The sequence below is a fragment of the Trachemys scripta genome, chromosome 8 (assembly GCF_013100865.1).
Source record: "Trachemys scripta elegans isolate TJP31775 chromosome 8, CAS_Tse_1.0, whole genome shotgun sequence".
In the NCBI taxonomy this organism is placed as follows: domain Eukaryota; kingdom Metazoa; phylum Chordata; order Testudines; family Emydidae; genus Trachemys; species Trachemys scripta.
This window is the reverse complement of record NC_048305.1, coordinates 100925826-100951733: the sequence shown is the minus strand read 5'-3', so window position 1 is coordinate 100951733 and position 25908 is coordinate 100925826. Positions and strand designations below refer to the sequence as shown.

At 42.0% G+C, this 25908-nt stretch overlaps 2 protein-coding genes across 3 annotated transcripts in view; both read right to left on the bottom strand.

Annotated features, from left to right (window-relative positions):
• Window positions 1-18697, bottom strand: part of BEND5 (BEN domain containing 5) — a 42243-nt gene extending 23546 nt beyond the window's left edge. Inside the window, exons 1-3 of one of the 2 annotated variants that reach the window (XM_034778113.1) lie at window positions 18443-18697; window positions 3372-3505; window positions 1229-1604 (exon numbers count right to left, since the gene is read on the bottom strand). In XM_034778113.1, the coding sequence (XP_034634004.1) occupies window positions 1229-1604; window positions 3372-3505; window positions 18443-18659 (727 nt within the window). In that variant the 5' untranslated portion in view covers window positions 18660-18697. The remainder of the gene's footprint in view (window positions 1-1228; window positions 1605-3371; window positions 3506-18442) is intronic. The other variant, XM_034778117.1, reaches the window with a different exon arrangement.
• AGBL4 (ATP/GTP binding protein like 4) overlaps window positions 1-25908 on the bottom strand; it is a 1407981-nt gene that overhangs the window by 508296 nt on the left and 873777 nt on the right. The gene's annotated exons all lie outside the window — the stretch shown is intronic.

The window sequence follows — 25908 nt, the reverse complement described above, 5'->3', positions numbered from 1 at the left end:
TGCTTATTTATGTTTACATGCCCTTTAATTAATTACTCTGGGTATTCACCATACTAAATACATCTTAAATCTTTGGAGTCAATTTTTCAAAGTGAATGTCAATCAAGCACACTTTAATGTGTGCAAAAACCATGAACATGTAATTTTTCACATCCAACATCTTGTGTGGACAAAACTCAGATTGGCACGCAAACTACATACACTCATGCAAATCTAGCAGGTGGCCCCCTACTCAAATTATGTGTGAAAATCTACTTCTACATGTCCCAAAACAGACATGGAAAACAGCATGCCAAAGCTTGTAACCTATAACTGCAAATTACAGTGGCCAGGACTTGACTATGGACCCTTTTGACTATTGGGCTCTGAATTTTATTTACAAATAAAAACAAATATGGAAACTATTTTTAAAATCATAATGAAGTATTCAAGTTTTATCACCCCCAGCGACACAGATTACTATTCTGCACCAATTCCAATATAATAGCTAAATAGTTATCACTGAACAACAAAAACCAAAAAAAAAGTGCCATTGATTCAAGCTATTTGGCATCTAAATCCAAAATTGTATAAAACCTGCATTTAATAACCAACAACATTCTTTATAATGGATCATTGTGATTATTAAAAAATATACTTATGTTCTTGAATAGCCCATAATTTCTCAAATACCTTGGCTGTTTATATCAAATGCCAAAAGGTTCAAGAACATAATCTAATGACCTACAAAAAGTTTTAAAAAGCCAAAACTTGGTTATTTATTCATAACAAAGAAACCTTAAACAAAAAACCCACAAACAGCTGCAATAGTAAGACCTTATGGTCTGCCTTACAGTTATTGTGCGCTGAATGGAATTTTTTTTAAAATGTAAATTAATAAAGGAAAGACAGATATGTTCCAAAGATAAACTTTACTACAACTTTCAGCTTGGGGTGAAAGTTCAGTTCTTTTTTAAAAAAAAAAAAAAAAAAAAAAAAGTACTTTAACATGGAAACTCTGAGTCAGACTTACCGGCACAAAGACCGCTGCTATCATTAAAGAAAGATCCAGAGGCGCGTGGTGTACAAACCCAATATGAACAGCACAACTGAAGTGGAAAAAGCTTTTTAACAGGCAAAGTCCTGTTTGCCCCCCCATCCCTATACCTGGAAGACGTTTCAGTTTCTATTTTTAAGATATTGTAAAGCCTGTTAAAACTAGTCCCATATATATATATCGAGCACTTACCACTGCCTAGTCTCAGAAGCAGCACATCCTGAAGTCTCCTGTTCAAGTCTCTGAGCTCTTTCATTTCTGACACTAATGCCCCATACTCCTTTAGCTTTTTTGCCTGCTGCACAAGCTGTCTCCGTGTTCTCTCAAGTTCTTGCTGAATATGTCTCATTTCTTCTTGCTGCTGTTGGTAACTCCTCAACAATTCTTCATAGAGAACACGAGGAATTACAGCATCGTCCATGTTGTTGATGCCTTCCGAAGTCTCCATAAAGGTTTCCTCAGGGCTCGAACTACTACTGAGACTCATCCCGTTTTGCTTTTCTAGGCGAGCAACAACTGCTTCGATGCTTTTGTGTGCACCTTCACTTTGTTTCCTCCCATCTTGTCTCTGTGTGTCACAATAATACAGAACATTAGCAGAGCAGGAACTCAATACATAACATGAACTAAAACTCCAGCCTTCAGGACAATTAAGGCTATTTTCCAAAAAAAATGAAACAAGGTCCACCTTACAAAAAAAATGTTGCTCCTAAAGGATGCTTGTGAACACTCTTACCATAACTGAATTGTGTGTGTAATAATATGCAAACTTTAGGAACTGATGGAGGCCTTCCTTGGTTGCATTTGTCCAAATTGTGTGTGCAAGTGAAGTGTACTTTAGACAGACCTTTCCTATTTAAAAAAAAAAAAAAAAAACTGGGCTTCTCCCTTTTGAAAGTCCGGCCCTTCATGTTTGGCATATATACAGTGTTTATATTTCCTTTTCTGATTGTCTTAAAGGGAAAAAGGGTATCAATTATGTATTTCATATGTTATCCATAATTGCAGGGTACTTTGAAAAACGACTGAAGTAGTGTCTATATTTTTTCACCAGTATAAATAAGAGCAGTTTTACTGAGTTAAAGAGAGAAAATGGGTTGATAGAAGCACACCATTTGAAGCCATTTAATGAACTGAGGACTTGTCCTTTCAATCACTACGCAAACAAACTTCCACTGACTATCCCCACCCCCATGCACGCATACACACACACACCCCTCCCCATGAAAATAAATGAGTTATACTATTTGCAAGCACTGGAAAGGGAATTAGAATAATAAATTAGAGAATATACAATCTAGTCCCATCCCCCAGATCAAGAGATTCCTTATATATTAGTACTGCATTGCAGATGTTTAGTTTCCAGTGAACTTCTAGCAGCAATTTACCTTTGCTCTCTCTCACAGTAGTCCAAACCCTATTAATAAATGCATACTCCTTTGTAAAGGGTCTGGATGATGGTATTACCATGTATCAGTATAGGCAAAAAGTCACCAGTTTTTTTTCAACTGGCCAAATATAGAAAGAGTATTTGAATTTCCAAGTAACTGACAGGAAAACAAACCTAGCTCATGGGTTAAAACACAAAAAACTGATGCTATCAATTCCCATACCACGTCCATGAGTAATGTGGCAGAAAATGAGATTATTCAATGTTATTCCTGCACCATACGTGCTCTAAAAAAATGCCATCCCACCATAAATAAATCTACTAGTACAATTCCTGCACCTAGACAACACATGAAGCCACAAAGCAATATTCCCCGCCAAGTTTGGCAGACTTTTAAAAGGAGAAGTTACTTGAAAACAAAAACAAAAAAATTACAGTTTTTGACATCTCAACCTGAGGAGACCATTGACCTCTATACCAGAGGGATTCAATCTTGTTAGTTTTTCTTCCCACCCATTTCTTTAGTCTGGACTTTCACAGCACTCTGTTCTATTCAAGACAAGCTGAGTACAATGGGTTAAAAAGTGCCACCCAAGAACAGCTGCTTAATAATAATGTAACTGGGGCAACCTGGGCCAAAGTTAAACAACACCGTTCCAAAAATCTCTAACAGCAATTCAGTTTTGCAGACTGTATAAACAAAAATAGTTCTCAACTGCACATGAACTGGATTTCTGAAAAAGTGGTCTGTAAAGCAATTCAGAATTCTCACCCACAGTCCCTACCCGCCAATGTGACCCAATTACATCAATACAACGTTTTAAGGGGATGGAAAGCCAGCCTGGAATTCTTCAGCTATGACATGTGTGCATATGCCCCAAGCACTTTCACACACACAAACACCCAAAAAAAACAAACAAAAAAAAAAACCAAAAACTTCAATACCTTACTGTGTCTAAGCTCCACATCTTCTTCCCCATAATCTGTAACCTCCCCAGCTTCTTCTACGTGATTGAGAGAGAGTTTGGGGATTTTAATTTTCTTCTGCATCACACTGTTTTCAAGGTCAGTTTTGTCTTCTAAAATGTATATTAAAAATAAAAATGTTGTTACATTAATCAAAGTCTTCTTACTTCCAAATATTGCATGATTTAGGCAAGACCAGTTAAAAAAAAATTCCCATGCTTTACTCCCCTCAATATTCAATAGATAAAATTAATCCAGTGTAACTCCTCTGATAACCATTAACCACAATGGTGCTATACCAGGGACAACTTGGCCATATGTGATTGTGCATATTAAAAAAAAATGGCAAGTTAAATTTATGGGATAGTGATCAAATGCTTTAATGTATAGCTATTAGTACTAAAATAAAAGGTAGAAACCATTTGATGCTGTAAAGAATTCAACTCCCGAAGAACTACTTCCATTTCTTTAAATTATATTTATCAACAAGATCATATATCATTCATAAACTGCTACTGAAAGTTCACATTCTGTTTAGGTCTAAAGTAAAAGAGAGTTTGGTAGTTTAATTGTAGGCACTACTCAGCATGTGTCAACAGCACAAATCCAGCACATCGTCCGGAACAAATAGCAGATTCTGCAATGCTCAGGGCTGGAAAAACAGCGGGTCAGATTTGAGAGGCACTTGCAGAGAGCTGTGTGCAGAACCTGTACAGTGACCACTGACACCACCCCTATTTCTAGTTTATAATACTAATCCTTTGTCAGAGAAACAAAATCCAGACAATAAAAATGTATTTATCCTGAGACCCAGAGAGGGGCCTATGTAACAGTGATTTTACTGTTAAAATATTTTTCATATTTGAAGTATTCTACACAAGCTCCTAAGATATGTACTTTACTCGGTTATTCTTTGGGACATACTAGAGCCAAACCCTAGTTTTTCAAAAAGTGCCATGGGAATCTTTAAAATTCTGGCAGAACAGACAAAGTCTGTTTGTCCTGAACATAAAGTCAGTTATGAAACGGGGATAACTTTAGATTGTAAAGTCATGTGTTCTATTTGTACATTGGAAGATTATGAATAAGACAACAATCAGTCCTCTTATCCACCTTCGAACTGTAATCCATGAAATGTCCTATGAATATCTTTGAGAAGTGCAGTGTGGATACCAGTTGTGTGTGCTTAGTCACAGACTTCCACTTTTTCAAAATTAGCATCTCTCCACAGGACCTCCAATGGTTAGTTCTGACAGTGCAGAAAAGGGAAACAAAGGTAAATCACAGTTTAATGAGCAAGGCATTCATTAGAACCAGATTACACAGAGGAATGCAATTTATTTTGCTGCAAATAGAAATGGATTTCTTGTAGGCAAATGGTGATATTACAGCCCAAGGCTTTGTAAAGTAAAGAAGATGCAACAAACAAACAAACGACAACCTGAAATGAAATTCAGATGGTAGCAATAGATACTAAGACAGATGGAAGAAGAAAGAAAAAAAACAAAAAATGTAGGCCTTATTTACATCTATCTCCATTCCCCAGTGCATTTTGAATGCTTATGCCATTTTAACAAAATGGCAGTCTAACTGCTAGGTTTGGAAAAATCATGTCTGGAAACCATACAGAAGTAAGAGTGAAGTGATCCATCCGTGTTGTCAGAGAGCAGGACAGGAAAATTAGATAGCCTTCTATAAGACTGAAGAAAAAAAAAAGATTTAGAGGTGATAAGGAGAGAGAGATAAAGGAGTACTGATTATCTCCTTGCAAGCAATTATCAAAAATTAAAACTTAATGAATAAAAATAACCCAGTGTTGGTGAAAGGCACTAGATGTAAAGCTCTTGTGCAAAGAAGTGCTATTTTTGCATAGTACAGGTATTGCACAGGCAAGCTGCAGAGCAAGTTCTCCTACAGTGCCTTGCAAATAGGTTTCAAACTAACCTGGAAGAGAGCCCTTTTCTATAGTTGGAAAATGGAAAGCAATCTCCATGGACCAATCGGATTCTTGTCCTAGAAACAAGACTGATACAACCCATTCACTTTGCATAGGTTAACTAAAGCCATCAGATGTAATTTTCAAGACACTACCAATCTGAGCCACATGCGAAGTAGGGACAATGAGGTAAAATCCCTAGTCTGTTAGTTACTGTTTTTCACCGTCAATGTGGCTCCTTTCAAATTCTGCAATTTGGTTTTCCCCTTTTTTGATTTTGGTGCTTATCTTGTGAAATTTACTAGAGACTGGACAGGTAGATTGAAGAAAACTCACATTCTCCTACACCAAACTTTTAGACATTATGGGAGGAAAAAAAATGGATGTTTAATTTAAAGGAACAGTTAGGACATTTTAATTTATTCAGCTAGCTTGGGAGCAACAGAATATATAATACTCTCTTATGGCTGGTTTGTTCTTCTAGGTCTATTTATGCTTAATACAATTTATCCAGTGTTTTAGATCTGAACAAGCTGAAAGAAAAAGTCTCATGCTAAATACTGGGATAATGCAGGAGTACTGCTTCTCATGGTGTGCACACATGCATTTGGAACAGTTCCCTTTAAGCCTCTAGTTTCACTACTCCTGCTATTTGTTAGGATGCCCCTGGAGGCCTCTTTCCACTCAGCTTCCCAAGAACTCAGTTCAACTCCGGCCTTTGTCACTCAGGTATCTTTATTTGGCACACGGCAGTGCTATGCTGAATAGCTCAGATGGGGAAGGGGAGGATAAATGAATGCAGACTGCAGTGTTGTGGTAGGTTAACAGGAGCAGGTCCAGGAGAGGAGTCTGACATAGAAGAGAATTTGCACCCTTTTGTGCCCCAAAGAAAAGTAGAATATGAACCATAATGGCTGGACTAGTATAAACTCAATGGCCCAAGACTAGCATAAGAGATTAGCAGCCCTGGGACAGATACGGCTTGAAGATTTGATTTGTAATGACAATGTGGCCCACATGCCTAAAATTTGTCTTGAACCATTTAAACTCTGTGCTGCATGTTAAGAATTGCACCATTCCCTTAGGTGTTTATGGTTGTATTTTCAATTAGTTATTTCTATAAAAACCTGCTCCCATAGACAGAATAAACCCTTCAGCAATATGGCCACATAAGGACCTGAGGAGGAGAACCATCACTAAATGGGCGGATGTAGCAGAGCTAATTGGTTCAGGATGAGCCACAAGCCTGCATAGTACCGTGGGTTTTGGCCCTCTGAAAACAGGTATTTTGGGCAAATAGCTCCCTGAAGGATCAGGTGATGCATAGTTGGCTGGTCATGTGACTAAGGAAAGCCTGTGACTCAGAGAGAGACTCAAAAAAAACTAGAAAGGCTGAGGCAGTTGCTCCATGAAGAGGTCAGAGACCCACTTTCCAGGTCTCACAAGGAAGGTGGGAAGCGTAGGCACAGAAGGGGGCATAAAGGAGACCAGGCAAGGTTGGGGAACAGTTTTGAATTGACATTTGACTGACCAGCCATGGTGTTACAGTCCTAGGACTGGAGACATACAGTAGAGCAGGGACATGGTCACCCTAAGATGTCATCTACCAAAGTGCTGTTGAAACAGCCAAGCCAGAATCAATGGGGTAAGGCAGAGTGAGAAAGGGAATTGTATAGCGCCTAGGAGGGTTGGAAAGACAACTGGACTGAGGAAAGGCTAAGGAATTGAGTTGGAGAACATAGGAGGGCTAGCAAAGGACTGCTGGGGCTGGAAGTAGAGGTCAAAAGCACAGTGGCCTACAAGCCTGTGGAAGTCAACTGAGGCATACATGACCAGATGGCAGAGAGATAATCTGTTTGGTTACAACAGAATGGTTATGTGAAAGCCCTAAGACTGAAAGCCATATTCAGTAGTCACAAATTGGAAACTTAAAAGTCTCCTTAAAACATTCCTTGTATTCTAACCTAGCAATTGGGACTTGTATCTTGGTCAGACCTGAATAAACTGGATGTTTTAAAATACAGTTCAAATGTAGTCTTTTCGCCTCTGGAGTAAATGATGGAAAACTGCAGAGAAATAGCTCTGCACTCTAAGTGAATGAGAAATGGCAGATCCGAGATTGGTCCAAGAACAAGCTTGGCAGTGCTGTGCATCTTATGATACCAACAGTAAAATGAGAATCTAAGTCCATGTTTTCTCCTTTTCCCTAAATTTTTAGTAAATTTCAATCTTTGTGGAAGATGATGTACTAACAGAGAAACTTAAAACCTCTTCAGCCAGAGATCAGACACACTATGACAACATGGGTGCAAATTTCCCCCACACTGCCATGCCGATCTGCTTCATTCCTAATTTGGCGGAATCATTTCTGTGATGAGGGGAACTTTATCTCTGTATTTACTTAAGCCAGTGATTCTCAACTTGGGGAGCGCATGCAATCCAATTAGCACACATCTGTGGCCCAGCTCAGCTGTGTGCTAAAGGCCACCAGCGTGCCGGGGTCACCAAGTTCCCCACTGCCTGGCATGGAGGGGTCCAGGCTGCCCGGCAGGGTCGGGGCTGCCAGCTGGCACCATGGGGGCCCGGGGCTGCTGGCCTGCCCTGCGAGCTATGGAGTCCAGGGCAGCCACGGGGCGGGGTCGGAGGTCTGGGGCTTCTAGCCAGCCCCGTGGGGTCAGGGGCTTGGGGCACCTGCCCAGGCCCATGAGCTCCGGGGGCAGCCACATGGTGGGGGTACAGGGTGGGCAGCCGGCGGGGTCGAGGCTGCCGCTGCTCTGCCACCCAGCCCCGATAACACATTGTGGGCCACACATGCAGCCCACAATGTGTAATAAGTTGAGAATCACTGATTTAAGCTTTGGCACTAACTAGCCCTAGTTTGAGTTGATAGATGCCATTTATGGGGGAGCACTACTATTTACCCTACCCAAGAACATACCTATACCTTATAATACAAATAGACTACATGATCCCTAGCCTCCCCCATGCCCCTTTGCAAACGTATTTCAGACATGACAACAAGGAGTCTCATAGGTCAGAAAGGATGGGGCTACACAGACTAAGTTCTTTGGAGAAGTGACCATCTTTTTGTTATGTGTGTACACAGTGCCTAGTACTGTGGGGCCTTGATTCATGACTGGGGGCTCTTACGTGCTACCACAATACAAATATCACTAAGACACAGAGAAGACTAAAACAGCAAGATTGAGTAAAGAAGTTAGATTAGTTCATTTGATGATGGAAAACATTACAGATGACTATCAATTAGCTTCTTGTAGGCATCAGGAAAAAGGGGGTTTCTAACGGGGTTCTCCCCCCACATTAGCCTTGACAGGGTGAAGGCAGGTTGAGAAATGGGCTAATAAACTATCAGTCCACAGCTGAGAGGAATTGGATGGCTAAGCAATCTCCTGACTAATGGAGGGTGCCCAGCTGCGGAAGAACCAGCTTGGCTGGATTTATAAAGACAGGAAATTACCTGAAGAGGGGCTGCTGGGAACGTCTGAAGTCACTCTCTGGGAGAAGTGTTTGGAGGCTACAGCGACAGGTAGCCCATAGTTACTCCCTGGATGGGTGGGGAGTTAGGAGGCTAGCAAACCCAGAGAGAAGGCAGCACCAGATGGTAAGGAAAAACTGTCTTTCCCTGAGCCTAAGGTCTAAAAGGGAAGAGATCTTGACTGCTGACTAGAAGGTCCCCCTGCCAGCCACTGAGGAGTGGCACTGGGGGGCAGTGAAAGGGAAGACTACCTGAAGTTGCTAGGGAGAAAAGCTTTGGTGACCTGGAAGGGGAGAACACATCATGACCTGGTCAGACAGCTGTGTCATAGATTCATAGATTATAGGACTGGAAGGGACCTCGAGAGGTCATCGAGTCCAGTCCCCTGCCCGCATGGCAGGAAATTTAATGGAGATATCCTATCTCCTAGAACTGGAAGGGACCTTGAAAGGTCATTGAGTCCAGCCCCCTGCTTTCACTAGCAGGACCAAGTACTGATTTTGCCCCTGATCCCTAGGTGGCCCCTCAAGGATTGAACTCACAACCCTGGCTTTAGCAGACCAATGCTCAAACCACTGAGCTGTCTCACCACCACCCCCCATGAAGAGGCAGCAGCTCATGGAGTGTGAGAGGTGCTGCAGACTGGCAGAGAGAGATGGAGTGCAACTGTGGGAAAGGGAGCTGACCTGGTGAGTTACTCTCCGAAGTGACCAGGAGGAGGTGCCATCTTAGGGGTGAGGGGAGGACCCCGTCACAGGGTTTTTAGAAGGGATTTAAGAAAAGATAGTGGTCTTGCAGAGCAGGCATTGGAGAAAGTAAGAAGAAATATTCTGAGAGAAGCAATCTTCATGCTAATAAGGCATCAAGGCTGGCATCACTACTGGATAAGAGAATGCATGGGGTAATTCCGCAAGAGACAAGGTTGGACAAACTGGCAGGGGGTGGAGTTGTGGAAGATCTTTAAAGAAAACAAGAAGTTTGAACTTGAAGTAGTCAAGAAGGGGAAGCCAAAAGCTGAATTCAAAAAGATGTAGGGATGGCCAGATTGACAGGCAATGTATATCATCTTAATGGCTGTGTTTTGTACTGACTAGAGAGGGGACTTAGTTGGAAGGTCAGAGAGGAGATGACAGGAGACAATAAGGGCCTGGACAATAGTTTTAGCTTGGTGGGCAGAAAAATAAGGATAGATATCTCAATGTCAAGGGCAAAAGAGAGGACACAGTTTAAGATGACCCAGGTTTTGGGCCTCAGATGGTAGGTCTCCAATCCCCCGCCACACCCAAAAATGGGGGGAGTTAACAGAATTTAGGAGAAAGATAGTTTGGGCCATCATAAAATGTAAATGGTTAGTGAGACATAAAAGGAGGTGATGATGGTCAAGCAGTTTGGAAGATTGTTTTGTTCCATCCAAACCTGATTAGGAGCAGAAAGATGGATGCATGAGTTGGCACTTGAAGTCCTGAGTGGATGAGGTCTGCCAAAAAGGTGACATTAAAGAGAGTCCTATGAGACCTATAGAGAAAGGGGAGAGGAGGATGACACACTGGAGGAATGGCAGAGGAGTAGAAGGAGAACTAGGAAAGCACAGCATCATGAAAGCCAAGGGAGAACATCATCAAGCAAGAGTATGATCAACAAATGTCAAAAGCACCAGAAAGGTCACAAAGGATGGAGTACACATGCTGGGAATTGGCCTGGAGAAGACTGACAGACCTTGGTTGAAAGCAGTTTCAATGGAGTGGAAAGAACAGAAGCCAGATTGGAAAGGACTCAGAGTGGAATTGGGAGAGAAAACTAGAGACCGTGGTTGTAGTCTGCCTGCTTGATAGGCTTGGAAGTGAAGGGGAAAAAGGAAGATAGGCAGGAAGATGGAGTCAACTTATTGAGGATGGAGATCAAGGCATGCTTGTTTGATAGAAAGAAGGAGCTGGAGGACAGAGGTTAAGGAGGAGGGAGCAATCCTGTATTAACATAGGAATGGATTACATAAACTAAGTCTCCTCCTTCTCTAATTTCTGTGTCTGAAATCCTACATCAAGGCTGGCTCTCCTTTAGTAACTTTAACAATAAAATATACTGACAGAGTATGGGGGTGAGCTGCTCCCACTAAACACCAAAATTCTCCGACTACAGTGAGAACAGGGGCAGGTCTTAAGAGTAAGACTCGAGTTTGAATGCACAAATTTGTTAGTGAATCACAACCTTGATATTGGGGAGAGGGATAGCTCAGTGGTTTGAGCACTGGCCTGCTAAACCCAGGGTTATGAATTCAATCCTTGAGGGGGCCACTTAGGGATCTTGGGCAAAATCAGTACTTGGTCCTGCTAGTGAAGATAGGGGGCTGGACTCAATGACCCTTCAGGGTCCCTTCCAGTTCTATTTAAAAAAAATAAATAAATCTTGATTTGGATAATGATCTACAGCAGAAACCATATTAACATGCATACTAATTTGAAGTCAGTTGTCTCAAACCTGACAACACTGCTACATATCATAATTTTGTGAGCCTTTGTTTACCAGTACTCTGCAGTGGCACCTTTGGAGCTATTCTGGCTGATTGAATAAATCAGTATGGTGCAATAAAATTAATACATATATAAAACTGTAGATAGTGGGAAAAATCAGAAAACATCTAATAAAAATGTTAGTTCAAAATTCATGCCCACAAGTCTATACTAAGCATAGTAGAGTTTTAATCCTGGCTCCTACATTTAATCATTAGTTGATGTTGAATAATTCACCTTCTCTGTCTTGGTGTCCCCCATCTATGCTTGCATACCTCACAGGGGTGGTATGGAGATTAGTTAGTTAATGCTTGTACAGTGCTCTGAACATGTAAACCATGAAGGTTTATAATTATGGAGAAACTCCTTTAATCCTTACTGAAACCCACTGCAGTATTTTTCAGAAATTCAGAATTTTTTAAAAATTGAAAACAAGTAGCACATTTTAAAATAAGTCCTATCCTGTATATTTCAGTTGTTATATTTACCTATACAACACCTTATGTAGGGGCTGAGGATTAGTTGTTGTTTAAGAACTTTACAAATGAAGAGTGCTTTACAGCAACAATTAACATTTATAATGACAATTCCTCTTTATAAAGTGCATTTTGAAACCTCAGACAATAAGAACTACTAGGCTGGAAACCAACTCAATAAACTTGGCTATGGTTTGGCTGCCTGCCTGCCTTGCTAGAACACTTCTGAAGGGGCTCTAATGACCACAAGACCGCAAAGTGGTGGAAATGCTGCATTTCAGCTGCACCAGAGGGTTAAGACCTCGAGCACCCCACCACAAAGGGAGTCTCCCCAGTCACCTACCCATCAGAGACTCTGAAGGCAAGAGGAGAATGGACTGGAGGAGTAGCCAGCAGATTTACACACGGTGTGAGCCCATATAGAAAAGTAGTAACAGTGTTAATATTGGATTCATAATACATTAACATTTTAAAAGAAAAGTTTGGCCACTATCTTTTCTTAAATACTTCAGTGGCACTAAGGTAACATTATGGAGAAATGCCTTTAAAAAAGTTAAGAGGAAAGTGTTTTTCAATTGCTTTAGGATAACAAAAACATCAACTTCCATTCATTTATTTTTGCTCCCATAAAATTGGTAGATGCTTTTAATTGTTAAATGTTGTAATTAATTGTAGGCACAGTCTTATTAAATCCTCAAAAATAAGTAATTTTAATGGAAATGTCACTACAATATTTCAAGCACAACTCCATATGGTAGGAGAGACAAGTACCACTTACTGTTACTGAAAATGACCTGTACTACTATTTTTTTTTAAAACAATTAAATTAGCTTTTGAAAGTTAATATTGGGACAGGGCTGGGGGAAACCAACTGTGATGCCACATTCTAATCGGTGTTCAGATCAGAGTATGGGGCCAAGTGTCACTTATGTCAATGCGTATGCCATTGGAATACTATATAAGCCTGTGTAGGGATTCATATGTCATATACCCACTTAACTGCAAGAGTAAGGGGAAAGGTTTATAAACAGTGTGTGTTTGGGATATCTTTATATTATGCCAACCCTCACGATGTCCGAACAGTGCACATAGAAGAAATGCACTGAGTAGCAACAGAATCACAACAATGCAAGTAGGAGCTTCAAGCCAACTTTGTATACACCACTTCCCTGACCAACACTCTGCATTCTGGATGCACCTCAGCATCTAGCCTTATATATTTTCAATCACTGTAGTCCTTGTGCAAATATTTCCCTTCCGATTAACTACTGCCCTCAGAGTTCCTCACCTGTATGTCCAAAACAAACAAGTATCTCAATTTCTCAGCCCATTTCCACCCTGCCCCCACTCAAACCTCCAAGTGTCATGCTGTGACAACGTGAATGGAAGTTTTAAATGCCCCTGAAACACAGCAAAACATTTCATCATGAGATTTAAAGGCTGTCTTAAAAGTCATCTAAAATGAGTTAAATTTGACAGGTCTATCTTAGTATGGGACACAGCCTAAGCCATCCCCAATGGGCAAGGACAAGTGTGTGGAAACAAAGACTGATGAAACTGGAGTATATAAAACCAGTTTGGATAGGGGGTAAGAATCTGAGGTAGCTGTGTTTGTTGTGGTCATGTGGCTGGGAAATTTTGAGGACAGTAGCCAGAGTACAGAGATATTTATTGTAGCCAAGGAAAGTATGTTTCCAACTAGAAGATATTCCCTTTTAACTTGATAATGACAATAGTCTGAGGTAATAAACAGTGAGACCTCTGCTTCTGAGTTGTTTTTCTTCTAACCTAGTATATGGTTACCTGTAGCGGGGTGACCATCCACTCCAGCCCAGAAGGAGTTGGAAAAGCCCTGCAGAGGGCTGGGGCGGGCCAGGGAGTAAAACCCCAGCTGATTGGGGGAAGTGGCTACAACTGGGGCCACGCCCCAAACTAAGCAACTGGGCCTTATAAGAAGGCCAGGGAAGCCAGAAGAAGCAGCAGTCTCTCTCTAACTTGAGAGGGAGACAGGCCTAGCTTCTGGGGAACTCACCCAGGGGACCTAGAGGGAGGCAGGGCTGGGGAAAGGCCTTAGGAGCTGGGAAGCCCTAGGCCAGCAACACCCCAGGCTGCAGGGCCTGGTTCTAGGCCCACCTAGGTATTGGGCTTGCAGAGGGGCAGCCGGAGGGTGGGTAAAGGCAGCCAGTCCAAACCCCTTGTTGCCTGTGGTGATCGGCTGATAGGGTGCAGGGGCTAAACAGAGACTGGCAGTAGCCATGACTGAGGTGATGTGGGGATAGGGGGTGGGGGAAAACCCAGTAAGACTGTGGGGTACTGCAGGAGGCAGAACTCTGAGATGAGGGTCACAGGGGCCAATGGCAAGGGGATCACCGGCCTGCAGAGGGTGCTCCTCGGATGAGGAGCTAATTCCCAAGGATGACCAGCAGGAGGCGCCGCAGGGCTGAGTCTGTGCTGTGCTACATTACCATTTCATAAGCAGGAAGGACCCTCAATTTAATCACTTAAGGGCCAATGATGTTACCTGGTATAGGATATATGTAACCAATGGCAGAATTTGTCTACAAATATTTTGGATGTGTGCGAAGAACCTATGAACTACAGATGGATATTGCAGCAAAAAAGGCTAAAAGGACTAATTCTGAGAAAGAGGTCAAAAAGAAAAGTCAAGTAGTGGATCATTATATGAAGAGGCACCAACCCTTTCTAAAAAGTAAAGTACAAGATGTCACTGTTGCCTAAAATTCTTGCAATTTCAATTAGATACACTATTAACCTCCCATTTCAAAGTGCAGTGCCGTGTTCCTGTATGCTGTTGTATGGCAACCACTTTTCATTCTAGTGATGAATGAAACAATTCTTCTAGTTTACTTAACAGCAATTGCCTGTGAACTTTAAGTCTTGAGATTGTCACAACTTCTGCTTTAAGCGGCTTTCCAATGCTCAGTTTTCTCTAAATTTCTTCTCTGGGTCTGAAACTCTGTCCTTGGCCTCAATCCCTGTATAACTTTTTCAAAAAGTTTAAGGAAAATCTCTAATTATTGAAGTGTTTAAAAGGTGACTTAGTATTTTCCTGCCCCCCATCAAAGGCTATAACAATTGTGATCCTTTTGAGCATGCTCAGAACATTTTTTTTCTCTGTTTTAAGAGTCCAATTTTGACAAAACATTTTGATAGCTGTACCGCTTGTGTAGCAACAGCACTGTCCCTTCCAGTATACTCTTGCCCAGCATGGCCTCACCGGTCTAAGGATTGTTGCTGGAATACTTAAGAAGGGAGAGTATAAGCATAGGATTGAAATGATGTGGGTTATGGGCCTGAACATATAGTCACTCCTATGGGGAGTCCCACTGAAGTCACAAGCCACTTACTAATGCACCTAAATAAGGACTTGCGGCCAACGTTTGAAAAGGATTGGCTAAGGCTTTATTAGTAACACAGAAAAGGAAACACTTGTTTCAATGTTTCAAAAATCAAATATTTAATTGTCCTTCTTAATGCACATGGGCAATTTATTTTCGCCATTCCCCCCCATCTTCCCTTTAACAAAAATTTTAAAAAAGGCAAGGAAACAAATGCCAAGTTTCTCAGAATATCATTAAATCACCATTGCACAGACAGGGTTTGATAGTGCAAGCACATATGCACAGGCATGACTTTACTCACTTGACTAGTCCTGTAAAAAGCAACGTTTTACAGATCCAGAATAATACGGCTACTCCTTTGATACTTTAATAGTGCTGTTAATTCAGTGTATGCAAATTAACACCACTAAAATTGTGGAAGATGTTCTCTGAACATGCTCAGAAGTGAGCACATATCTTTTAAAAAACCCTATTTTTAAAATGTAATATATGAATGACGGCCCTCATCCTGCACTTTGATCCACGCGGGAGGATCCATGCACCTATGCAGAACCCCACAGAAGCTCTGGATACTCTGCACGGTGCAGGCCCATCTGACTGAAGGACCAAGGCCTCTGCATGTATTTTATATATACATATATGCCTTTCAAAATGACACTAAGTTTACATACAATAGTTAACTGATTAGTTAGAGCGCTCTGGAAACCTTGGGGCAGTCGGAGGAGGGTGCGGGGAGTGATTTCCTACATACACGTGAATTATTACTGACTTGTAAATGAGTAACAAACTCCAATATTCTATTTGCCTGCCATGAGACTTTAGTCCTGAAACTGTATGCCAATAGAAACATTTTAGAAAGTATTTCCTAACTCTACAATTTGCCACAAAGTAACTGATTTTAAAGCTAACTTGCTGATAATTCTATCAATGCCAAAGCTGATACAGACTAACTCTGCTACCCCCTGATACCTGTATCCACAAAAACAACAAGGAGTCCAGTGGCACCTTAAAGACTAACAGATTTATTTGGGCATAAGCTTTCGTGGGTAAAAAAAACCTCACTTCTTCAGATGCACAGAGTGAAAATTATAGATGCAGGCATTATATAATGACACGTGAAGAGAAAGGAGTTACCTCACTGGAGAACCAGTATTGATAGGGCCAAAGCTGATACATTAACTATAAACCCAAATTCTATTCCCAAGATTTCTAAGTATAAGATCAATTTCTCTCCTCAGGCACTAGAAGCTTCTTGGAATAATAAAATAAACATTTAAGCTACAGAGATGACCAGAAGGTGATAGTTTCAAGAGTAAAACAATAATTCTTTGTGTGTAGTGTGTAATTGACTCAGTGGTAGAAAAGTTGGTTTTTACAGAAAAATTCAGGGTTCATATCTTCCATGTACATAACTTAGCACTTAATGTCTGAGTCTTCCCTCATATAGCTAACGAGAACATCAAGAGTCCCTGTTCACAGGATAAAAAAAAAATAGTATAAGAAATAGAAACCTTCATACTTCAGGGGATAAGCCAACAAAAACAACTATGAAAAACTTCCTCTATGGTCAGGCTACTCCACAATGAGGTTTCTTACACCTTTATCTGAAGAGTCTGGGGCTGGTCACAGCTAAAAAGACAAAACTTATCCTGTATAAGATGTACCACTGCCCTGATTGGAATTGACAATTCCTATGTTCCCAATATTTTTGGAACATTGTCAACTCAATGACTTCAGTACAGTTACTTCTGATTTATACTGGTTTGAGAGGGGAATCAGGCTCTACCCTTCTCACAAAACTGTATATAAATGTTAAAATGGATGTGAATTATCGTTCCAAATTTACACCTGGAAAAATAGGCACATACGTTAAATAACTTGCCTAAGTTCTTGTAATGATGCTTACTCTGTTGTATGATAACACCCTGTTAAACAGAACTGGTAAATGATTAAATTCCTGTATAATGTGTCTTTAAACAAAAGCTAGCTGTTGTCATGAGTATTTTGTTTCTGATATTTACCTGGCAAAGATTTGTAAACTTTTTAAAACTTACTAAATAAATAGCTTAAAATTACATGCCTAAGTGTCAAAATCAGGATTAGAACTCAGGAGGTTCTCACTCCTAGTCCTATATTCATTCCACTAGACCCACTGTCATGGTCACTGCACTCATTGAAGGCAGACTGCAAAAAACTCTAGAGTCTTTTAAAAATAAATTTGTTTCAGAATATACAGCTCGGCAGGCTAAGACAGTGACATAGTGATGTGACGATTTTAAATAAATCTCACATTTCAATGTGAATAAGCTTGATGCAGCAATAGCAAGTTTTACAGGGGCTAGAATATGTGGTCCTGACCCCTCACTGCACTGCACCTTGTGAAGTTGTTTACACCAATGCATAGTGGACAAAAAACACGATCATTCTGCTTTGGTAGAACACTACATCCACTTGCAATGCTGTAAATGATTCCAAGGTGCAGGGTAAGAGAATAAGGCCCTGTATGTATAATGGGGGTCTAACTTTTTGTAATAGAAGTGAGGGGAGTTTTTTTTATTTTTATTAGGTGCAGTATGGTGATTTTCAAATATTAGAAGGTGGGGGTTGTTGGGGGGGGGGGGGTTAAAGTTCCAGATGTGCTAGGCTCCTCGATTCCCAGGTTGAGATTTCAAACCACAAAAACGTCAAGTGCACAGCGGTAAAGGGTGTCCTGGGCAGATGATAAAAGCTAGTCCTAAAATCAAAGATAATATGAAGTTGTGGCAGTAACCTCAGACAGGGGCAATAACACCACTAAGGGGTGTTCCGTGGCAAAACCTCCCATCACGAATTCTCTCTCCCCCCCTCTCTCGGAAACAAAATCGCGCAGGTAGTTGCAAGGAGGTGGGGCCCTTTTAGTCTGACTGCAGCTCAAAGCAGATTAGCCTGCTTGACGTCCTCCATCACCTCCCCTTTCTCGCGGCCTCATTTGCCGGGGGGGGGGGGGGTGGGGATTCGGGGGCAGCTATGGGAAAAGCCACCAAGAAAGGGGACCCCCCCCCCCCCGGGGGCGCTGCCGCCGGTCAGGACGTGGGGTGAACCCCACGACCCCCCCCCCCCCGGCAGGCCCGCCCCCTCCGCGCCGGGGAGCAGCGAGCGGGGCTGGGGGTGGGGGGGCGCCGCCTCCGTCCTCCCGCCCCGCTCGCGGGAGCGATTTGTTTTTAACTGGTCCGGCCTTCAAACGACCCACCCCTCCCCCCACCCCCGCCCCGCTCCGCTCCCGCCCGGCCTCACCTGCCAGCGCCAGGATCTGGGCCTTGTGCAGCAGCAGGCGGTCGCCCCAGTCGCCGGGGCTCTCGTCCTCGCCCTCCGCCTCGCGCGGGTTGCGGTACACCGTGTACACCTTCTGGTTGTCGAAGTCGAGGCGGGACGTGGGGCTGAAGTCCCGCACGCACGAGACGGGCAGCGCATAGCAGACGTTGTCCTCCAGGAACCGCACAAAGGCGTACATGGCGCGGGGGGGGGACCGCGGGGGGCGGCGGCGGCGGCTCCGGGCCCCTCGCCGCCTGCACTGTTATTGTTCCTGAAAGTGCGCCTCGGCGCTCGGCTGAGCGCGCCTGGGCGCCCCGCCGCTGGGGCCGAGCGAGCGGGTCCGGGCTCCAGGCAGACCGGAGCAATCCAACGCAGAGCGGAGGCAAGCCCGGCTGGCGCGCGGCGCTCGCTCCCTGCGAAGGGCTGCGGAGCGGGGCGCGAGCCGAGCCAGTGCGCTCCAGCCTCCCCAGGAGCCGCTCGGCGGCTCGCCTGGCCCCGCGCATGGCCCCCGCTCCCACCTCCTGCGGGGAAAGCGGTGCATGCAACCCCCGTCCACACTGCAGCGCAGCAGCCACACGAGCCCGCGGACCTGCACACGAGCTCGGGTGGCTCCAAAGCTTGGCTCTCGCACCCCCAGCAGAGGGTCCCATAAACACGTTACCTCCTGTAGCTTGTCTCGGCTGAGACTCAGTTATGAATGGTTTATTACACTCCATCTTAAGGCTTGTTTAGGCCCCTGAAAAGGATTCCCCCCAAAGTCAGTGGATGCTCCCCAGGATTAAGAACAATCCATCACAACACATGAGCAGGGCCTTGATTTGGACTCACTGGAAAAACTGAGTTTACATGTAAGGTCTGTTTTTCTCAGAGCTGAGTGTACTTCATTCCCTCTCTTCAGGTGGAATCAGGAACAGTCAAGTCTGTTTGAATATCAAGCCTTTACACCTAGGATCTGGGACCTAGCTTAAGGAATTTGCTTCTGTTATTTATCTCCCCTTTCCTGAGTCACCTGGCCCAGAGATGGGGGCTATTGGGAGAGGGTCTTCTCTTTCCCTCTCCTGGAAGAGTAGGGCCTGGCTGACTACAGCTCAAAATCATCCTGCTGCCTGGACCAAGATGATACAACTGTGCCCCGGGCAGGAACTAGGAGCAGTGGCACCCCTGCCCATAGTAACAAATAGTGGAGATAAATTCCTAGAAGCCAAATAGGTAGAACATATCCTGCCATAATCATAATCACAGGACAAACCTATTGACACTGTTCTATTTACTAAAAGAAGAGTCCTTTTAAAAAAAAAATTGGTTCTCAAGTTCCTACAAGATGGAGACACCTTCCTATCCTACAGCATTACCCATTGGTTATGGGTAGAAAAACCCATGCCCCCCGCTGACTCCTTATCAAAGGTGAAATGAGCTACTCACAGAAAATACAGTAGGACAACTGGGTCTCATCCTCCAAAGAGGACAGCAAGATGCAGAGGGATTGTGTGGGATCAAAGGGCTGAAAGACTCACTGGAGTCTACCATAGGTTTGGAAAAGATCTGAGCTTCTGGATACTTATTCAAAGTGAACTGTGAATGTTTTGGAATTTACGCCAGGTGCATGCATTCACTTGTGTGCTCTCTAGATAGTATTCCCCTCTGTTTTAGAAGCTGGGGGGGGGGGGGGGTGAGACAGCTCCATGGTTTGAGCATTGGCCTGCTAAACCCAGGGTTGTGAGTTCAATCCTTGAGGGGGCCACCTAGGGATCAGGGGCAAAATCAGTACTTGGTCCTGCTAGTGAAAGCAGGGGGCTGGACTCAATGACCTTTCAAGGTCCCTTCCAGTTCTAGGAGATAAATAAATTAATGGAGATATCCTATTTATATTTTATTATTTAAGCAGAGCAAGAATTATTTCCAGGGGATTATATTCAGTTCTGAGAATCATTTGTAGGAATAACTTGAGAAGTTTAATATACAGCACATGAATCCTAAAAACAAGGAGCACTAGGTTTTAGTCTTACAAAATGCAACACAAATATAAAGTACCAAAACAAACAAAGCCAACCATGGTAGAAATTTTGTCCATATCTATATAAAGTACATAAAACGACCAGGAATAAACTAAACGTACAATGAAGACATATCAAACGGATATAAAAATAAAATGCATGTAGCTAACAGCTGTAAACTTCCCATATGCTAATGGGAGATTTATTACTTGAACATGGACAAAGTCTTCCATATCCTCCATTTAAGGTTTGGGATTTCAAATGCCACTAATTTATATTAACAAGCAGTGGAACATCACTAGGTTGGTGTGTAATTTAATGTCAAATAAAGTCTGCTAAAAGGCACAGATGAGAAATATAATCTAGCATTTGGGCTGCAAGGGAAATGAAATCTCAACAAAGATTGTGTTGCTGATCAAACAATAACAGCTGCTATAGTGATTGTATCTCGTTACAATAGAAGTAGGAAGAGCTGCAAAAAGAAACAACAGGACAAATTGATGCCTGGTGTTATTCCACTGGCTCCATTAGAGATACACCAAGGACAAATTTGTCCCACACAGTTCAGTGGCTAGTGAAGGATTCGGTACACTGAACCTTATTGGGATTGTATTTCCATTGCAGCTGAAATCTATTTGAAATATTGAGTACTGCTGGACAGCGAAAGAAAAGAGGAGGAAAATGGAGAGGTAGCAGATAACAGGAGGAAAGACGACAAATTGGAGATATGGGAAAGGGGATAATAGGGTTGAGTATTGGGAATAAAGTTACTCAGATGTCAGGAAGGCCTGGACAATTTGTCCTTAGGTAGGAAAACTAAAAGAAACGATGAAAATAGAAAGGTAAAAAGGATAACTCCTCAAATTTCCACTAGCAGAGCAATTTTTAGAGTCCATTGGTCTTAGAAACACTTTAAAGAGACTATAAACTGCAACATTTTACAAGGTCCAATTATGGCACCAGCTGCACAAATATGTCCAAGAGAAATCCTCTGGTTGGCAGTAGAAATGGTTTCAAACCCTTTGGAGAGGCTGCTCCACAATCCTCTGTAGACAGAGGGGCATTCAAGATGATGGGCTGCTTGTTTACACCCCCACCTGGTCCCAACCACATACATAATACTAAATAATTATTTTCCTAAAGGAAATGGACACACTGTATTTCTGTTCCTTCTAGAAGGAAGATTGTTATTGGGCTTGATGCAGGAATTATTGGGTGAAATGCTATTGTCTGTGTTATGCAGAAGATCTATGGATTATCTAAACTATGGTAGATCATAATGGCCTTAAAAGTCTATCAACAATCTGCATTAGGTAAAGTGAAGAATTAGCTGAACAGGGGAACCACTTAGAGACAATCCAGAAGTTCATCAGTCCTCCTTTTATTGTGCCTCTGTGCACCAGTTTCATACTGGGTATAAGTCTCCATAGAGATCAGAGTTTGGCTACTGCTATTTTAGAAGGATAAAATCTCAGCATAAAGCTTACAGATGTTGCATTGCCCGTAACAGGGCACGGTTTCTAAACTCTTGGACGGGAAAAACTGGTTTCTCACTATAATTGTGATTTTCAGCTTCCAACAAACTCATCCTTGTCTTACCCATTCTAAAGTTGTAAATAATTATCTGTGAAAAACATTGTTGCATTGTTAAAATATGAACCCACAGATCAAAGTCTTACTCCAAGAGTCAGGAAACCACAAAGTCAAGTCCCAGCCCTTCCGGAACTTGTATAAAGAGAGTTCCAGGAAATAACAGTTCACCTGTATTTTACTGCTGTTAATTCTGTTGAAGCATTAAAGCCAAAGATAAAGTCTGAAGTTCTGATGTGCATACCATGTGTTTCACTTAAGGATGCATAATAAAAAGTCGGTAGTACTAAGCAAACAGTAGTAACCCTGGCACCCAAATCTCCTTTTGCCAACAAAGCAGCAAAATCAGGCTCACCAGTAGGGTGACTTCCATGTTCAGTGCTAAACCACACATCGAGGGAGGCTATATTGATCTCGTCACTTGAAGAAATCCACATTTACCTTCAGCATCCAAGAGAAACCTGACTTATCATTGATAACCAATAGACCTGGACTACCCTTTTAAGGCCTTCAAAATGATAGCTGGAGACCCTGGATTGCCCAGGGTACATTACAAATTTTAAATGTGTTTTGGAGTGCTATATTTTTGTGTTGCCTTCTTGTAAATTTTGTAATTTACTTATATTCCAAGCATTGTATTTCATGCAATCAAACTGTCAAACACTGAATGAACCTTAAACAGCAAGTATACCCACAATTTTGCAAACAGTGTGACTGTCTATAAAATGTATAGCCTGGGTCTTGCCTTCCATATTGAAAGCTAATTCTGCAATTCCAGAGAGAAGAGCATAAAAGAGACACTAAATATTACATCCTAGATTTAAAAAAAAAAAAAAGTGTTATATTTTTCTCTACACCAACACTATGGCTGAACATACTTTAGCTATCACCATATTTTAATGACATTTCACATTTAGAAGAACTCAGAAATAATTATACACAAGAACTAGACAATCCCAAATTGTGTGTGCATGCAATTCACTGATGTGCTGGTTAACTTTTATTATTAAAGGTATGATTGCTAAAGCGTTCTGATCTTAAGTTATCCTGCCTTTTGGCACATATAGAATCATAGAATATCAGGGTTGGAAGGGACCTCAGGAGGTCATCTAGTCCAACCCCCTGCTCAAAGCAGGACCAATTCCCAACTAAATCATCACAGCATCTCTTTTTAAATCTAGGAATGTAACAATAAAACCTGCTTAATTCCACATGTAAATGAATCCTCCTCCTGTAAAGGTCACACACATTGTTAGCTCAAGGGAGCGGAACTAAGGTTTCCTGAGAGCTATTCACACTTCAAACACTTAAATAGTTTGGGGCATTTTTGATCACACAATAGCTGGATAGGAGGTCACCAGAATACCAGATTAAAAAAAAAATACAAAAAACCTGAAATCCAGTCCCCATGGACCAGAGAAAAGAGACATATCTCTGTGTACACACTTATGTTTTCAAGGCACTTCAGATACCATGGTAATGGGTGCTATATAAAAGACCTAGATTAGATATGTAAATCCCTGAGATTTAGGTCTTCAAAATCCACCATCCCCAGATCCTTCCCACCAGAGGAGGCACTGCACTGCTGCAGGGAGACTCAGCAACCAACACCTCCTGAAAAAGAGTGATCTAACCTTAAGTGAGGTTTAGGGTAATACCCATCATTCAGCTTTTAAATTAAATCCTTTGGCAGTTGAAGGTCTGTGCTTGCATCTTGGCAGTAATTTTGACAGAATATCCATTCAAATTAATGAAAGTTTAAAAAAACAACAACACTCTTGATCCATCCGCACAGGAGATATTTATGTCCTGGAGGCAGCTGGTATACTCTGTAGCATTAAAAGGGAATGATTAAGCAATAATGCCCAGTGCAGAGGGCGTCCTGGCTGTTAATGACCATCTGCATGAGTTGAGGGTCGGAGGTGAAAGCAGCTAGTCATTAATTGCCAAGAAATGCCCGACCTGGAGGGCATCATTTCTATCAGAAGTCATGAAAATATAAAACATCAAGAAAATGTTTACTTGTGTGTTGGAAAATTAAGTCTCTTACAGAGAGAGCAATATCCATGGCAACATAGTTGAACTCCTAATTTTTCAATCCTTCACAGAGTAGGAGATGATCTAGGTGATCCCAAAGGCTTTTCCATGCTACAAACATCCTAGCAACTAATGGTGTAGTAACCAACAGGCAAGAAGAACTTGTTTTTCAAGGTGCCCTGTGCATAGTCTCCCACTTGCAGGATCTCTCTCTCTGGTACCACAGAGCTTAAGGAACCTTCTTGAAAGCAATGCATTGATTTGTTTTTTCTAAACCAGACTTCCCTGTGTTAATTTTACTAGTACTTAGATAGTTTTAAGGAATTTTAAGCACTTAGACTTTTCACCATTGCAGAAACTAGATTCCTCCAGACCTTCAATATCAAGAGGTCTTTTTAGTTTTTATTTGGCTAGAACTAAGGCCTTTTATAGTCTTTGGGCATTAGTGTAAAGGGAATGTCATTTCCACTCAATGTCTGTGATTATGCACTGAGTCCTGCTCTGCTTTAGCTAGGATGACAATACCTGAGGGCTTTAGGGCTAAGGCAGTACTAATAGCCTATCTTCATAGTGTTTCCATTTTAGATATCTGGATCGCTGCTACTTGGAGTTATCCTCACACATCAACACAGCTCTGTTTTCTCTTGACTTGGCATCTAAATCTGATTTGAAAATTTCCATTCTGCAATCCTTTTTTTTTTTTTTTTTTTTTTTTTAACCACAGAAACCTTAACCCACCCTCTTGAGGGTTGCATTACTTGCTGGATTCACACAAGTGGGAATACCATAGATGAAAGAGAGGTTATGAACTATCTGCAATTCTTCCAGCACGATACCTCTGAATAGTCACATTACCTGTCTGCCTTTCAGTCTTCTTGGAGTTCCGATCTCAGTCATAGGACTCTTGGGTTTAGATGGGCCCCATGCTCTGGTCCCAGCTCTGAACAGCCAGTGCTGCAAAGCAGTGCTCGTACAGTTCCATTAAGCACTACTTTTCTATAAGATTCTTGAAGCTCAACAATATCAGGGAGAGTATTTCTCAAATGTGAATAGAGACAAACTCAAAACTCTTTTCATATCTCAATACTATAACAGGTTTAGAACTGGCTGTATTTCAAAATAAGCCAGTTCCTACTAAATATGTCATTAACAACAACTAGTATCAGCATCTTTACAGTTAAAGAATCCACTGTTTTCTACCTGGCATAAGGATCATTATCACAATAGGCCTAATGATATCTTTGCAGGGTCTTTAATATATAAACATGTGTGTGTGCTACATTTCTTTGGAAGGCCTGAGGGAGTTAACATGAAATAGGGACAAGTCTCTGGAATATTTTAGGAAAATGCATTTTCCTGTAGTCTATATTACTTAATAGAATTTAATCATAAAAATGTCTTTACACTCCTAACACCATCCATCCAAGCTTCTGAATATCTGAAAGCACTTTACAAACATTAAATGAATTTAGTTTCAACAACCTTATGAGGCAATTCCTTACAGATTTAAGAAACTGCAACATGAAGCTATTAAATGTCAATGTCACATACATTAGGAAGGCACCATAAATAGTTCACAAGTTCACTCACCCCTAGGCACCCCCTGATGGCCAGGTGTGACATAGCAGCTGGTCACTCTGCTCCAACGGTTCCTCTTTCAGTGACTTGGCCCTCTGGCTGGACACCATCTTGAGTCCACCCCTTCTGTTCAAACTGAAAGTCCGCAAAACCTCTTCAAAAATCCTTCTTCCTCTCTGGGGCTCTTCCCCAAACTGTCTTTGCCTCAGCCTGTAGTCCCCTTGCTAAATACTGTAAAACTTGTGGTGG